Here is a 17,560-nt window from a genome sequence, read left to right as displayed (position 1 = left end):
TATTTTCTGCTTTACATTTTGAACTGTCACATTTATTCGCAACTTAGTTTTTGTTTGAAGATAAATTTTAGTACCGTAGCTAATTTATGTATTGAGAAGTCAGATGTTTACTTCATGGTATCCTATTGGAAGTTATAGCCCTATGAAATCATCATAATTTCTATCACCACACTACTACTACTTCGGTTATTGGTCGTGAAAATATTTTTTTTATCGCTTTTTTTCTCATGCATATTTTCGTTGTTTATTTGCACTACACAACTTGCGATATAATTCTTAGTCTACTTATATCGATGCGCTCCACTTGGTACTCTTCTCTTTCATATTAGTCTTCTGCTACGATCTACTCTCACACACATTTCTTTCTCTATTTTTTTTTCCTGTGTATTAATGTTATTGTAGCTCTTACTGCTGATCGTGCAAACCGATTATCAAAGACGTTCTGTCCGTGACCATCTCGTAATATAGTGCATTTGCATCTTTTTTTTTATAAAGACGTTAGTGTATGATCTGAGATAATGTTGCTGCTGTTTCTAGCAGTCGAGCTACCACATAGACGCTTTCATTGGTTTTGACTAATAGTGTTTATTTATTCAGTTTAGACGGAAACTGGCACTGAATAGCACAACAGACTGTCTAGTCTCTCAGCTTTAGTAAATCCATTCATTCATTATAAAACACATCACTTTTCTTTCTCTCGCATATTTCATTATCTACAGATTACCACAAAACTTTTCTTATTAACAATTAAATTTGATAAAATCCAGAGGATTAGTTATTTGATAATCAAAATATACTTTTGTTTTTACACTTATTTAACGATTGAAATTAAAGGGAAACTTCATTACCCTAGTTTTTGTGCCGCTAGGCGTTTTTAGTATATTGTTTAGTGGTAAGCAGTTGAGTTTAATTAACATCTATACTTTCTAATATCACTACTTACTAATTCTTTAATGAAACTGTCAGTGTTGATTTGTAGTGAACATGGATTATTGATGTTAAATTAAATAACTGCAATAAACGTAGCGTGAAATATTTCACTGTAATCTGTGTGTAATATGATTACCCATAAAGGAAGTTATTGCTGATTATTTTTGAATGCTTCAACTTTAGATGACTGATCTAAGAAATGAGTCATTAATTCTTGAGAATACTTTTTTCTTTTTGTAGATTGTGACTAAGTGAATGCTATATTCAATTTATTTACATATTAATTACAGCTGTCAGTTGTTGAACTGAGAAGGACTTTTAGCCATTCAGTAATTTCTTTTTTGTAGTCTTTGAACTGGTTCAATCAACAATCTCTTCCCCGTTATCTCTAAAGATTTAGAGGCCCCGTTAAGAATTGAACTTGCAACATGACAATTAGGAACAGATTGAATGAACTGGAAACTGATTGGCTAAAATTATGTACAAATCAAAATAAATAGTACAAAGAATTTCTAGGAAATTTATTTCGTATAAGGAACTTCAATCTTGTATCTGTTACTTGTTTCAGTCGGTCATGCTGGGGCAGCACCTTGAAGAATTTTTAATCAAATGAATCGACTCCTGTGCTTTTTTTTTAAAGTCTAGTACTTATTCTATCGGTCTCTTTTGCCAAACCACAAAGTTACGGTGACAAACACACCAGCACTGGTTGCCAAGCGGTGGTGGTGGTGGTGGTGGGAGACAAACACAGGTACAAAGGCACACACACGACTTCTTTCAGTTTCTATCTACCAAATCCACTCAAAAGGCTTTGGTCAGCCTGAGGCTATAACAGAAGATACTTGCCCAAGGTGCCACACAGTGGGACTGAATCCTGAACTGTGTGGTTGGGAAGCAAACTTCTTTCCACACAGCAACACCTGTGCCTATGCTCTAAAATATTTCAAAAATAATTTTACAATAGGTATTCAGTAACAAAACTATTGTTCAACAGAACTACATGTATGGTGGTTCAATAAACCAGTGCTGTTAAAGAGTATTCATTCATAAAGCATATTTCTAAATTAGTTTTGTACTTAGCATATTTATTTGTTTACTTGAGTACAGTGTAATCCTGAATATAATGTGACCTTCTGCTTTTTATATTAAAAATTTTTTTTTTTTTTTTTTTTTTTTACATTTATGTAATTTTGGCTCTGGTGCTTTTGTACTGAATTTCTTGCCTCACACATAAGTAAATGCAATATGTTAACATTATGTGAATGTGAACTTGCACAGGTGTTCAACTTATGCAAGCAAGGTAAAACAAATGCTTACTATATGTTCAATGGACATTTAGCAAATTATTATTTTTTTTTTTTTTTTGCAATTATGAAATGAAACATAGTAATATGTATAAATTTGCATAGATATGAATATTTATATAATTATAAATAAATGTAGATTATATCGGTATAGATAAATATAATTTTGAGGGGATTCAGTATTATTCAGTATTATTTGCTAGTTAATTGCAATAACAAATGTATGCTGTACTTGTATTTAGGGGAAGATAGAGAATATAAATCAGTTTTGTTAATAATTAACATTTAATAAGTACATTCATAGTACAACTCTATCATACTAGTTTAAGCAGTCATGCACTATGTTGTCAAACCATTTTTATAGTATTCTAAAGGATTGGAAATCAATCTCTGATTGTTTGTGCATTTACAAAGGATTAACAGAATTAGTAGATCAGTTATGTTAATTACCTGACCTAATTAACTCTAAAGGTAGTTCATATTAAGCGCAGAGGTTCTGATTTGATGAATGATTTAAAACATTTCTGTTTGTATAGAGGATATACCTGTTTACATTTAACAAACTTTACTGGGCATCTTAATGACACTTGCATCATACATGAATGGGATACTTTATGAAAGTAACTGTAGCTAGATAAGTTAACATGGTACTCTATTGCCTAAAATATCAGTGCTTGAATTCTCCCTCTAATGCAGTGTTTCTCAACCTTTTTACCCTTGCATAACACTTAAAATAAATTGCATGTCTCAAAGAAACCCTGCACAAAAAAACTATATACTATATCTTTCTCAATTATTTTTCATCGTAGTTCATGTGGTAAATATATCATATATATATATATATATATATATATATATATATATGTCGGTTATATTTTTTGATAACATAATATGTTAGATAGGATGATGTCTATATTACAATAACCAATATGTTGTGCATGTATAGTAATATTATGATCATGAAATTAGCATTAGCTTATCTCACTCTTTCACGTGGAACCCCTAGGAACCTTTTGTGGAACCCTAAGGTTCTGGTTGAGAAATGCTGCTCTAATGTATTTAGTATTTACTGACTCAATCTGCCTAGCTCTAAATTGATATGGGGAGGTGTTGACATTAGTAGGCTGGAAGTTTGCAGTGCAGAGTTCAAATCTTAATGGGCTTATACATATGATAAACCAAGTTTATCACATCATTATATTAAAATAGCTTTAACGTAATAACTGCTTGACAGAATTGGGGAAACTAAAAGTGGGTTGTATATGTTTTTTTGTGTTTTTTATATGATTACTTAACCCTGTGTGGTTAAAACATTTTATGAATGGAAAGTGGATTCGAGTTGACATAGAAAAATTAAAAGCATGAAAGTGTTTTTAGCTGAACAAAAGATCAATATAGTACACTTGTGTAGTAATGTTATGACTAAGTGAAAGGCAGCAAGCTGCCAGAATCGTTAGCATGCCAGGCAAAATGCTTAGCGGCATTTCATCCATCTATATGCTCTGAGTTGAAATTCCACTGAGGTCAACTTTGCCTTTCATCCATTCATGGTCAATAAAATAAGTACCAGTGGAGCACTGGAGTTGATAATCAACTTATTCCCTCTCCCCAAATTGCTGGCCTTGTATCAAAATTTGAAGCCACTATTATGACTAAGTGGCTGAATTAGTGAGTGAAACAACCAAGTGAAGAAAATTCTACTTTCTACAAAATAACAGAGGCAGGACTAAAAGACTAGGTGAAACAGTTTAGTCACTTGGTCGGTAGTTACATCATTATAAATGGTAATGAAAGTAAATATTTGTGTCATGTCAGGCACTAGTGTGATAAAGTTCTTTGTTTCCTCACTGTTATATATTTTGAGATGTCCAATGAAGTTAATCAGCCCTATTAAGATCAGATACTTATTCCTATTGGTTATACAAATGAAAAGAAAGAATCAAGTATTCTGCTTGACAGTCATCAGGTGTAAAAATTCTTCCAGGTACTTCAAATCAACAAAGTGGTTAGTTCTGGAAGTTTTCCAGACCACTTTTGAGCTACATTTTATTGCCTCTAATTCTTCAATATTTTGTTTGTTTGGAATGTACCCCAACCTATGGAAGTTCACAACAGTGTGTTCCATCTCCCAAACTAACTAATGTCTTTTATTTTGTTAACTATCAATCTCTCAAACTCACTTTCAGCATCTCAAAGCTAATGCATGTAATCATAAACAACCCCAAATATACTTTTGTAATTAGTTAAAATCTACAAAAAATAACCACTGAAGTGTGTCTGGCCAATATACTATGCTCTCTTTCGAAGTTGCATTTTAGGAGACACAGGAAGGATCAGTCTTAATGTAAACTCCTATTTATGTACATAATATATTTAAAACCATTATTCACCAATACACCATCTAATTGTATCTGTTTGCTAAGTCAAGCAATACAATATTTGGAAACCTCAGCTTTAACCCTTTCGTTACCAACCCTGCTGAAACCGGCTCTGGCTCTGTAGTACAAATGTCTTGTTTTCATAAGTTTTTAATTAAAATCTTCCACTAAACCTTAGTCATAATTTATATTCCTAACACTAGCTGAATGATAACTAAGTTATTTTACTAAATTCTTTGTTACATTTAAAGTAATTGAAAGAAACACAGAGCATCTCAAAATAAATACAGTAACGAAAGGGTTAAGCATTACCTCCTGCATAAGTTCCTTTCCTCACTTAGTGCATAGCCCTTTCTTTAAAAGTATTTACCTTAAAAATACTCTACCCCAATATTACATTGCATTGAAAAAAAAAAAACTCATAGTACTGTTTTTATAAACTACTCCAAAGGCCATGCTCCTTGTTTGAACTTGCTTTTCTCATTTAATGCCACCCCTGATTAAATATACTTCATGTGACATCTGGGAGAAGCCTATTTAATTAGAGGTAGCCTCTAATTAAATACTCACACTGTCTCTCTAATCACCTTTAAACACTTTCTTTTCTAACCTCAACTCCTTACCTGCTTATGTTTCCTTGTCAAGCATGAAGTTGTAACAATTCAAGTCAAACATTAACTATATTAATTAATCTATTTATCTAATTAAGGTTCTTTGGCTTACTACATTCAGTATGCTGGTGCCCACTTTACCATTAACTATATTGTTTTAATTATCTTACTTTCCAAGTTTAACAAAATAAAGTATTCTATGTTTATGTCTATACATTTGAAATTTTTGTAAAATCAGGCATTTTGCCAGTGAGATTGTGTAAGGTTTGTGTCATACTTTAGAGATTATTTACAACTTTTAGTAGGCTGATTTCTCTTTATTTCATTATTCTTTCATTATTTTGTCTGCTTTCCGTACTGGCATTTGTTGGATGGATTGTCACAGTCCAAATCAACCCCTATTCAGAGTTACTGCCTTTTAAAGGTTGGAGGACCATTTCATTCTGGTACCTTTCATTTGGCAGGGTTTTGATGGCTGGATACCCTTCCTTAAAGCACTTTGTAGTGTACATAGTGCATTTCATTATGGCTCCAGCACTAGTAAGATTGCCTTGTTCACCTACAAGAATGAAGTCCTTTCTACTCAAGGCTTCCCCTATCTCCATTCAAAGCAAGCATGACTGAAAGGGTGAATAGATGAATATGGGTGTGGTAGATGAGCCAATAAATAGAATGGAAAGGGAGGATGTAATACAGGGGTCCATAGGGACCCTGTGGGTCCACAGATGCAATGTAATAAATTGGGGGTCCATGGTAATTTTTCAGGTGCTATGAAAAAATTGCGCTTCAGACAGTAAAGTTTATGTGCAATAAATTGGTTACACATCCTTATTACACAAAACATTTGCACAATTTTTATACAAAGTCCTAATATTTAATTATAAAAATATAAGATCTTTTTAAACATTGAATAGCTATGGGGGTCGACCTAAGCAAAATAGGAGTCAAAGGGATCCTTTGGTAAAAAATGGTTGAGAACTGCCTATCTAATAGAAGAGAGAATGTGATAAATAGTTATGTGTTGGCAAGGAAACAGAGGCAGAGAAGGAGTTATAGTGGTGATGCTGGCTGGTGCGGTTTTGTGGCTTGCTGATATGCCGAGAGAGATCCAGTGAGTCCCTAACTGGTTCCCCAATCTTAAAGATGTAATGTGAATGTGTAATGATGGTGTGGTAGTGATGCTAGCTGGTGAGGTGGTCTTCCTCAGTACTTCATGGTAGACAATATTTTGTGTGTATTTCACATCACGTTTTTGGCCTTGTCTGTTATCCCATTTGAGTGTTAGCTCTTAATTTGATATTGTTCATAGCTCGTGCTCTTGAAAATGTGACATATAATTGGCCATGAGAAAATACCACTTGAGGTAAATGTATTCCAACTTTTTCAAATGTTTGCCCTTGAGCCTTATTAATTGTCATTGAATATGCAAGTCGAAGTGGAAACTGAAGTCTGTTTAGTGTGAATGGAATATTTGCATCACTTGAGCTTCCTGTGTCTCCTAAGTTTAATTCTGGGAATTAGAACTGCACGACCTTTGTTGGGGCCTGTTACCAGTGATACCTCTACACAATGTTCATGAAGTCTTTGCACTTTCATGTGAGTTCCATTACCTAATCCTTGACTGATTGAAAGATTTCTTAGCAACATTATAATAGCCCCTACTTTTAAGTTGAGGCGATGAGGAGGCATACTGGATGGAGTGAGTGAGTTTATGAATTCAAATAGGAAGTTCTGAACCTCCTCTTAATTATTGCAGGACACTGAAACTGTGCTTAAGTACATTTTAAGTGCCTCTGGTATAATATTAAGAACTTTTTCATTTATTGCAAGACTGTCAGAATTTTTAGGAGATAAAATTACTCGTTTTTCCATTTCTTCTGGTGTGCAGTTGTTGAAAATTTCTGGGAACAAATGTACAAATTGAAATGCAAAAGCACAAAATAATGAATGGATTTATGAATGAAAATTTGGTTATTACGTTTATTTCCACCACGCGACACTTATTATTTCAAACATGTTTTAACTAACCTAAACTATGCACACACACAAATACATTCATATATATGTATATGTTTGGAGTTGTAGCTGTAATTCAAAGAGGCCAGCCTTGTCATATTCTGTGTGAGGCTGAATCTCCCGGAGAGCTACGTTAATGTTATGCATGTCTGTGGAGTACTCAGCCATTTGTGAGTTAATTTTATCCTTGTGTGGTAATGAAAAGTGAAATTGACAGCCAATATTTGCTGTGTCTATGTATCTATCTATGAACTTTTCTTTGGATTTATGTATCTACTCTCTCTCTCTCACTTTCTCTCTTTCACTTCCTCTGTGTCACTCTTCTCTCCTGCTTTTGATTTAACAATGTGCATACATATCTCACTGTCTCTTCCACTCTCTTTCTCTCTCTCTCACTCTTCCGTCCTCTCTGAAACATTTAAAAACATAAAACGAACACCATCACTACTCACTGTCTCTTTCACTCTCTCACTCTCACTTCCTCTCTGTCCTTCTCTCTTTCGCTTTGCCACTTCTTTGAAGTAAGTGTGATGCACACAACAGGTTTGTACAAAAACAAAAATCATATTAATATTATTGATAATACCAACAACAACAACAGTATGTTCGATACATTATTATGCATTTTTCAAGCTTATCTTCAAATTAACTACATTTTGCTTCTGTGTTAAAGAAATTACTATGTTGTTACTCAACCCACTACAAATAGCAGTTACATCTTCCACAAATTAATCCCCACCATCTTAAAAAAGGCACTTTGGATAATGGTGGATGAGGGCAGAAAAGCTGATCCTGGCTGGAATGCTTTTGATAATAATTCACTCAGGGTTGATTTGGTGGGGGTGCAGGGCTAAACAACATAAACAGATGGTCCCACAAACCTAATCTTAGGGGCCATTTTACTTTCAAGTTCTTTTATCTTCTAATTGTTTTAGTTATTGGGTTGTGGCCATGCTGGGGCACTGCCTTGAAGGCAATAATCAAACAAATGAACCCCAGTCCTTTTTTTTTTAAACCTTGTACTTACCAGTTTCTTTTGCCAAACTCCAAAGTTATGAGTGATGTAAACAAACCAAAACAGGTTGTTTAGGGGTGGTAGGGAACAAACACTGATGCCCATGCACACAAACACACACACACAATGGGTTTCTATCTACCAAATCCACTCACAAGGCTGTGGTTGGCCTGGGGCTATAGTGGCTGATACTTGCCTAAGGGTGCTGCATAGAGGAACTGAACCCTAGACCATATAGTTGGGAAGCAAACTTTTCAGCCACACAGCTTCTCCTACAACTATCATGCATTTTCTATAAAGATGCATATATTGAGTTTTATTGAAGATGAGTAGTTGCACTTTAGGTACCAATCATAGTGAAGTGACATGGAAACTAATTGAATGTAATAAGCAAATAGCTTCAATCAATACTTGAAAAATGTATGATGCTAATTAATTTTTTTTTTTTTACTCTGCTCTTTTTCCATTAAGATTTTGTCTCTTAATAGTAAGGAAGAGTCTCTTGTAAACAACTCTTGGACGCTGATTCATTCATTTATCTATTTTTCTCTCTCTCACAGATTTTAAATAGATCTCCAATAGCTGTTTGTTTCTTAAAGACTTTGGTTGATTGTTAGTCTCCTTTCACTTGATTCAGTCTTTTGACTGTGGCCAAGCTGGAGCTCTGCCTTGATGGGTTTTGTTGAACAAATCAATCCCAGTACTTATAAGCTTGGTACTTATTCCTATCAGTCTCTTCTTGCTGAACTGCTAAGTTATAGCAATGTAAACAAACCAACACCAGTTGTCAAGCAGTGTAAAAACAAAATGCACACATATGTATATATATATATATATATATATATATATATATATATATATATTGAAGATCTGATGAAATGGATGAGATGGAAAGCCTTATTTTTTGATTCCACATTAGCTTCCTCTTAAACAGAACATTGATTTAAAGACACGTAAATACCCTTTTATAGTTAAAGAATTAGTCCCTTTTGAGTCAGACCTTCTTAATTTAGTTACCAACATTAGATTCTGTAAGTACCATATCTACTTTCAAACTAAATTGAATCAATATACATACATACATATATATATATATATATATATATATATATATATACATATATATATATATACATATATATAAAGAGAGAGAGAGAGAGAGAGAGAGAGAGATAATTATATATGTCCAACCCATGCCAGCATGGAAAACAGACATTAAATGATTATGATGAGAGAAACTCATACAATGGGCTTCTTTCAAATCCACTAACAAGGTTGTGGCTGGTTCTGAGCTATAGTGAGAGACACTTGCCCAAGGTGCCACATAGTGGGACTGAACCCAAGACCACATGGTTGGGAAACAAGCATCTTGCTACACCTTCACCTAAAGCCATGTCTCTTTAACATTATTTACTGATGTTTGCAGATCATTTCCAATTTTGTTTCATTCTATTAAAATATGTTCATTTACATACACTTTGTGGCAGATGTTAGCTTTTCTATATGTTTATGTTTTCATGTTTAACTGAATTGCTTTTGTTAAGTAATAATGGATGGTAAATTGGCTGTTCTCTAAAATGCTGAAATAACCACAGGATATATTTATAGTAAATAGAACAGTTGTCAGGATATAATTTTGTTGGTAGAAGGGAATTGATAAAAAAACTCTACTGTAAAGGCCATCAAGTTTTATCTACTATAGAAATGCGTGTGTGTAATTTATTTATAGACAGATAGATACACACATGTACATGGTAAAAGTAGTTGGAGTGTTATTTGAATGTCATTGAAAAACTGCTTCTGGCTTACTGTAATTAACTATTTGTACTTTCATTCCTTGATTAATTTAAATTTTTCTTTTCTTTTATTATATTTCTTACTCTTATTAGACCTTTTATGCACTGAGTGATTACTTTAATGAATAAAGATAGTTTCTTGTGTTGGTTAATTTAGCATTCACATTACTTTATCAAATGTAATGCTTATTTATTGGCATTGTTTTGAATTTATCCTGCTTTAACTTGTAGCTCCAAAATTTCGATGGTGTGATTTTAAAAATGACATTGTAGGATAGGTGTGAAAGGCTGGTTCTGGCCAGTTAGAACATAAACAGGTAGAATAATTAGACCAGATATGGCTGTCCAAGATTTCGATGATGTGATTTTAAAAAGGACATTGTAGGATAGGTGTGAAAGGCTGGTTCTGGCCAGTTAGAACATAAACAGGTAGAATAATTAGGCCAGATATGGCCGGTTTAAATGCTACTGTGTTATAGCTTTTCTTTTTATACCAGCTTTACTAATCATAAACAGAACTTGTGTTCAACAAAGGCTAAATTCATATTTAATTCTTTCAGCTTTTAATGATTAGAAAACTAGTTAAATTTTAGGCTTATCAAGATTTTGGAGGAGTTTGGGAAAATATCTATAACTTTATATATTGGTATATTATGTTGGTGTTGCTGACCAACTGAAATCACATGAAATTTTAGTTTAAATCTGACCACTTTAGTACAGGTACAGTTATTTGTTATGTAGTATTTGTCAGAAATTTTGAAAGAATTATTTATCTATAGTTTCTTATAGTGATTAATATATGGTTCAAAGTTAAGGTGTATTAAACATTTATACACCTTAAAGGTTTTCTCTTGTAAGTAGCTACTATATTTAAGGTATAGTGTTACAATTAGTAGATTTCTGAGTCTAGTTTTATTGCATAAGCTATACAAGCATTGCACTTTGATTGGTTGTATCTTGGAATTTTAGTGAAGAATTATAAAAAAAGTTTCATTATTAAAAGACAAAACTTGATTTTTAAAGCTGAATTCTCTTTATTGACATTGATAGATAATTGATAACGAGTGTTTGTTCCTAGGTTGTGTGCTGAGAGTTAATGTAATTAATTAACTAATGAAAAAAATTAAGAAGTAGACATAATGGAAGAAGTCAGCATAACGCAAAAAGAAATTAGAAATGATAATTATTAACAATTTTGGTACTGACCTACCTGAATCTGCCCTGATTCTATGATGCAAACTCCCTGTTTCGATATTCTCTTAATTAAAATTTTCCATTAGAATTTCAGGCTAATTTGTTGCAAGCATCAGCTTATCAAGCTATTTTAATAAATTCTTTATTTTCAATTTCAAGATTTGTAGAAACCAAGCTGTGTATTTCAACAGAAATATAGTAAAAGTGTTAATGTAAATTCCAAAATCCATGAGAATATTTTTACATTTAAAAAAAAATTCAAGTTTAAATTTCTTTTGAATTTTATTTTTGGTTGTTTCCCAATGTTTTGATGAGTTGTCTTAGCTTTTGATTAGAGGAAGTATTGTTGTTGGCACTCCGTCGCTTACGACGTCGAGGGTTCCAGTTGATCCGATCAACGGAACAGCCTGCTCGTGAAATTAACGTGCAAATGGCTGAGCACTCCACAGATACGTGTACCCTTAACATAGTTCTCGGGGATATTCAGCGTGACACAGTGTGACAAGGCTGACCCTTTGAATTACAGGTACAACAGAAACAGGAAGTAAGAGTGAGAGAAAGTTGTGGTGAAAGAGTATAGTAGGGTTCGCCACCATCCCCTGCCGGAGTCTCGTGGAGCTTTAGGTGTTTTCGTACAATAAACACTCACAACGCCCGGTCTGGGAATTGAAACCGCAATCCTATGACCGCAAGTGCGCTGCCCTAACCAGTGGGCCATTGTGCCTCCACAGAGGAAGTATATCAAGTAAAAATACAACTCAGTGTCAGCCCATATTCTCTTTCTATTCGGATAAAGCAAAACAGTATGACAGCAACTAATTATCTACTACTAAAAATTAACACTGAAACTGGTCTCTTCTAATTTGATCATAATTATTTGAATTACACCTAAGTATTTCATTTGTATTGGTTTAAAAAGAAAACTGACGAAAGGTAGAAAGGTGAAGGTGAATAGGTAGAGGATTAGTATTATAGATAACTTGCCCTATCTTCAAGTAAAAGTAGAAATTCAAACAAAGACATTATGCAGCATTAATGCCAAGATGGTTTTATTCCTTTAAATCACAGAATGTGAAAATCTGTTCTGTTTGTTGGGCAGTAAAAAAAAAGATGCATATAAAAAAAAAAGCTTCAGTTTCTATTTTAAGAACTTGTTTAATGATGGGTTGTTAATTATAGAAATGATCTCACTATTTTCTGAAGTTCGTTAATGAAACGTATGTGTGTATTTGTATATATATATATATATATATATATATATCATCATCGTTTAACATCTACCTTCCAAGTTGGCATGGGTTGGATGGTTTGACTGGAGCTGGCCAAGCAGAAGACTGCACCAGACCTCTGTGTCTGTTTTGGCAAGGTTTTCATGGTTGGATGCCCTTTCTAACACCAACCACCCAGCAGAATGGACCATATATATATATGAGAACTTGTAAACAAACTTATATGGGCTGGTCTCTTACCTTAATGGTTCAGAGTGTTCAACTGGAATTTAAGAGGTATAAGGTTTGATTTTCCGTCTTCTAAAGGATATTTACCTGATTTTCTAACCTGTCTTCAAAGCTGTTCTGCATTCAAGTATTCTTTTATTTTCTGTATTTATATATTTATTAAGCTTTTCAAGAAAAGGGGTGTTAGTGATTTTGAAATTTTGGCCTGTTGGCTACAGTCTGATAAAAGCAAGTAGGCTAAAACATTGAAGTCATTGACATCCATTTTGTTATAAAAGCATAATAAACATGTACTTTACTAAAAAGCTTTGAATAGGTTTCCATTTTAATGTTAGATCGTTTTTGTTATAACACAAAGACAAACGTGTGTGTTTGTATGTGTGTGTGTGCGCACAAAGAAGAAGTTATTGAAACCAGGGATAATAATGCTAGCAGCAATGCTTAAGAAAGGCGCTCTAAGCAATTGCAATAATTACGGAATAAATCTGCTGTCTGTTTCTTACAAACTGTTCTGCAGTGACCTCCTTTACCTGCCTAAAGAAGGAGGTTAATGAAAATCTATGACAGGAACAGGTGGGATTCAGAAATGGAAGGTTGTGCAGTGAACAAATTGTCATGTTTGGCAACATTGAATCATGAGTTTGAAAAGCTGTATTTGGTCAACTTTGACTTAAAGAAGGTCTTCAACAATATGCAAAGTAAATCTCTATGAAAAATTGTCATGTTGTGTAGAGTCCCCATCCACTACATCAACACCATGAGATAAATTGAAAGTATAGCACTTGATGTAAATGTTTGAAACCAGTGTAATAGCAAGTGTACGAAGTTCACCAAACTGCTTTGTCGATAACAAAGGATTTCTTTTTTGATGTATTTCTAGTAATGGTCAAGAACAATATGATTATGGTCTGTTTAATGTATGTTGTTAATTAATTTAAGTTTGAAACAAATATGAAGGTAAATACTAATTAAAGATGGAAATTGATTTCAAGTTTTTGTACAAGACCAACAATTTTGACCTTCAGTACTCAACTGGTACTTATTTTATTAATCTCAAAGGGATGAAGGGCCAAATTGACTTTGGTGGAATTTAAACTTAGGACATGAAGAGGGATGAAATACAGCTAAGCATTTCATCTGGCATGCTAATGATTCTGCCAGCTCACTGCCTTAATTAAAGATAGAAATGTCCAATTTCAATTAAAGATAGAAACTGGACATTGACTGTAATGAACGAGTGAAAATATATCAGAAATTAGTGGTTCACTTTGCAGACGCATGGTTTTGGATTCAGTCCTACTGCATATGGCTTTTTAGGCAAGTGTCTTCTACTATAGCCCCAGGCCGATCAAAGCCCAATGAATGAATTTGGTTCCAGTGACAGGAACAGGTAAAAAATAGAATTGTTAATTGTGCATTAAAATGTCTCATCAATGAAATGTCATAGGATGAAGACACCTGTTTAAAGTATTATGAAGATAACATTAAAGTGATGAGCAGCTATGCTTTGTATGCCTTATTTGTAAGCCTCAGCAGTTAGATCTTGAATACTTTTGATGATTGAGTGAAGCAGCACTTAGATCGAAAAACTTCAGCGAAAGCAAACTATGTACAGAGTTGTCTTCCATACTTCTTAATGGAAAGAATAACTTTTATCAACTGATGTTTTTGAATTGTATATTTGAATATAGCTGTTTTTTAATGTTGTCATACATTAGATATAGTTTAGATTACTTGTACATTGATAGGTTGTTTATATTTTTGCATAGATGTAGTCTGTCTGTTTATTTGTAAAACTAGTAACAATAATTGCCTCTAGAATTCGGTTTGTTTTAAGTTTTTTTTCCTGCTTAATTTTTGTTCTCATATTGAATTACTTTCAGCATCTATTGGCTTCATATATATTCTTAAAGTTTTACATAACCAATAGAATAAAATTTGGTTTGATACTTCCACGTAAACAAGAATACTCTGGAGGCTTAAATGTGGGATTTTATTTATGGACCATTCTAAATGAAATCTTTTTTTTTTTTTTTTTTGCAGGAGTTTGAAACTGTAGAAGAACGAAACCGACGGTAATTATAATTGGTTCTTTATTACTTGCTTTAGTGAAAGGATATCAAGAGAACTTATTGTGATGTCAGCAGTAATGGCTGGTATTTCTTTACATCGTGGCTTTTATTTGTTACAGACTCATTTCCTTGACCATGAATATGTATTGAATTACTGGGTCAACTCTGGGCAAGGCATTATGCAAGGCACTAGTCTCTTCCTGCTTCACTTCAGGTCAATTTGTCATTATACAAGGTGGTATCAAAAGGTTCCTGGACTAGTTATGTTTAATAAAAACTAACTTATTCACCCAAGCTTTTATATCATCTTCGAAATAGTCACCTTGTGCAGCAATATACCAGTCCTACATTCCTGCTACTTTTGGAATTCAGCCTAGAAGTCGTTTTCTGTAAGCAAGTTGAGGACCTTCTGTGATTTGCTCTGGATCTTGACAACAGTGTTAAAATGGCAACCTTTGAACTACATTTTCATCTTCGGGAAGAGATAGAAGTCCACAGGTACTAAAGCTGGTGAATAGGGCGAGTGTGGAAGTGATACAATGTTGTTTTTGGCAAAAAACTCACAGGTGAGGAGAGCTCGGTGACTGGGTGCATTGTTGTCGTGAAGAATCCAATTCTTTGTGCTCCACAGATCCGGTCGTTTTTGCCGAATATCCTCTCTCCAATGCTTCAAAGCCTCACAGTAGAACTCTAGATTGATGGTCTGATTCTGGGGGACAAATCCTTGATATGCAATACTGTCGATATCGAAAGAAATGATGATTAGGCTCTTCTTCGGTCATGTAGATGAAGGCCTCTTTCATCTTCCATTGTGACGTCTGCTGCTTCATCTCAGGGTTGTACCTGTAGACTCAACTCTCATCACCAGACCAGTGATGATCTTTGATATGAAAGATGGGTCATCAGTGGCACACTGACAAAGATCTTGACAGACTTTGACATGATGATCTTTCTGCTCTGGTCAGCAGGCAGTGGACAAACTTGGCAGAGACATGCTGCATGTTCAATTTAGATGTTAGGATAGCTTGCATGGACCCATACAACAGACCAACAACGTCAGTAATGTCATTCGTTGTCCTCAGACAATCCTCATGCACAAGCTGATGAATTTTCTCCACCTTTCCAGGGGAGACATTCATGGCAGGGCTTCCAGACTGTTTGTCATCTTCCAGGGATGTTCCTCTACTTTTGAAGTGCCTGTGCCATTAAAAACATTGCATCCAACCAATTGCCTTGTTGCCGTAAGCTTGCCAAAGCATGCTCAATGTCTCTGTAGCAGACTTCCCGAGTTTAACACAAAATTTCATGTTGGCTCTTTGTTCCAACTTCCTGTCTATGATGAAATTGCAGACTACAGCATACCCATGATCACAAAAACAAATTTCACAACTTGCAAAATAGATCCAGTGATGTCAATACACTGCGTCACGAAGGTCACTGCTTGCATGCTACCATGTACAGCCATCTGTTGTCGCACCACAGAAACAGTTTGGGAAATTTTGATGCCACCTCATAATTTTTAAAATGCCACATATTTTTACAAATATATGCTATGTTCACTGTCTAGCTGTAGCATAACAGGATGGGAGAGGTAATGAGGGAGGGGTCAAGGGGAACACAGTCTACCCCAAGTGGTGTTTTTATAGGGCAGCACTGTATAAGCCTGTATAGGTTTGAGGAAGGATACCAGCAAACTATAGGGCTCAGTACATACTCTAGCTACCTCACAGCTATCAAACTGAAAATTTGGCAGCAATCGATGGTTTGTTCAGTGCCAAATGTCAAATTGAATGGTAACAGATCATTTAGGTTGTCTACTACAATTCTGTAGCATTTCCCTTCGGGAGCATTAAGTCTTGGCAGTTTGCACTTGGCAGGTTTTGTTTTCTATCAAAATTTCAAAGAGTGGCTTTATTGCAAATAACTTATTAGTTACAGTTAAGAAAAAAAAAAAAAAAGGAAAGAAATAAGGTAATAAATACAAGACTGAACTAAATAGGTTTAGCCATTTATTCCACTTTAAAAGGTGTTGGATAGCTTGACCTTTTGTGACCATATTTTCTGATGTGAATATAATGCCTTATGTTTTAATTTTAAAATTAATCAAGAATTACAAGAGGTTTGTGAATAACTAGGCTTTAGACTCAATGAGGAACAAATTTACTTGCTGAAATCTAATATCTGAAATGTAATAGAGATTTCAGTCAAAGATTTTCATTTAAATTTGAACAGACTCCAGAGAGAGAGGTTTGGGGTAGCCTAGTGTTGAAAGTGTTAAGATTTAGTCTTTATTCCTAAATGTTTAGGGTCACAACTCACTTAATGTAGCTTGAAAATTAAGAGAGAAACAAATTCCCTCACAGCTTTTTAAAAATTCTTTTGTCTCATTTTGGCATGGGTTAATATAAACTCTTTAGCATTCATTTTACTAGAGAGACAACAATGTCAGTGAGCGTAGACAAAACTGTTACTTCTTCAACCAATAAGCCAATACACAACCAAATCAGTGTGTTTAGTCTTCCCATAACATAAGATTTCTACATTTCATTCTTGATATTATCACCTCATTATCATTACACCCAGGGATATATTTAGACTGTTCAACATGATAACAAACATTACAGCTACACTAGGCAGCTGTCAAAAAAAACAATCTAAACATCAAGCTATTTAATTGCTCATTAGTTTTCAAATTGATCAATGCTTACAACTATGTTGTTTTTATATTCATATTGAGTCCATATGAACACAGATCAAATCAGGTAAGTGTGTTACCTAAGGATACAA

The 17,560-nt window shown here is 34.1% G+C and overlaps 1 protein-coding gene across 7 annotated transcripts in view; it reads left to right on the top strand.

Moving 5' to 3' along the window:
* Nucleotides 1-17,560, top strand: part of LOC106880268 (oxysterol-binding protein-related protein 11) — a 177,224-nt gene that overhangs the window by 78,242 nt on the left and 81,422 nt on the right. For all 7 annotated transcript variants that reach the window (XM_089363742.1, XM_052973273.2, XM_089363744.1 and 4 more), the window contains one exon: nucleotides 14,745-14,776. In XM_089363742.1, the coding sequence (XP_089219868.1) occupies nucleotides 14,745-14,776 (32 nt within the window). The remainder of the gene's footprint in view (nucleotides 1-14,744; nucleotides 14,777-17,560) is intronic.

This window comes from Octopus bimaculoides, chromosome 15, assembly GCF_046866305.1.
Source record: "Octopus bimaculoides isolate indiv1 chromosome 15, ASM4686630v1, whole genome shotgun sequence".
Taxonomy (NCBI): Eukaryota; Metazoa; Mollusca; class Cephalopoda; order Octopoda; family Octopodidae; genus Octopus; species Octopus bimaculoides.
Note: the sequence above shows the minus strand (reverse complement) of the source record. Positions and strands in the feature narration are given on the sequence as shown.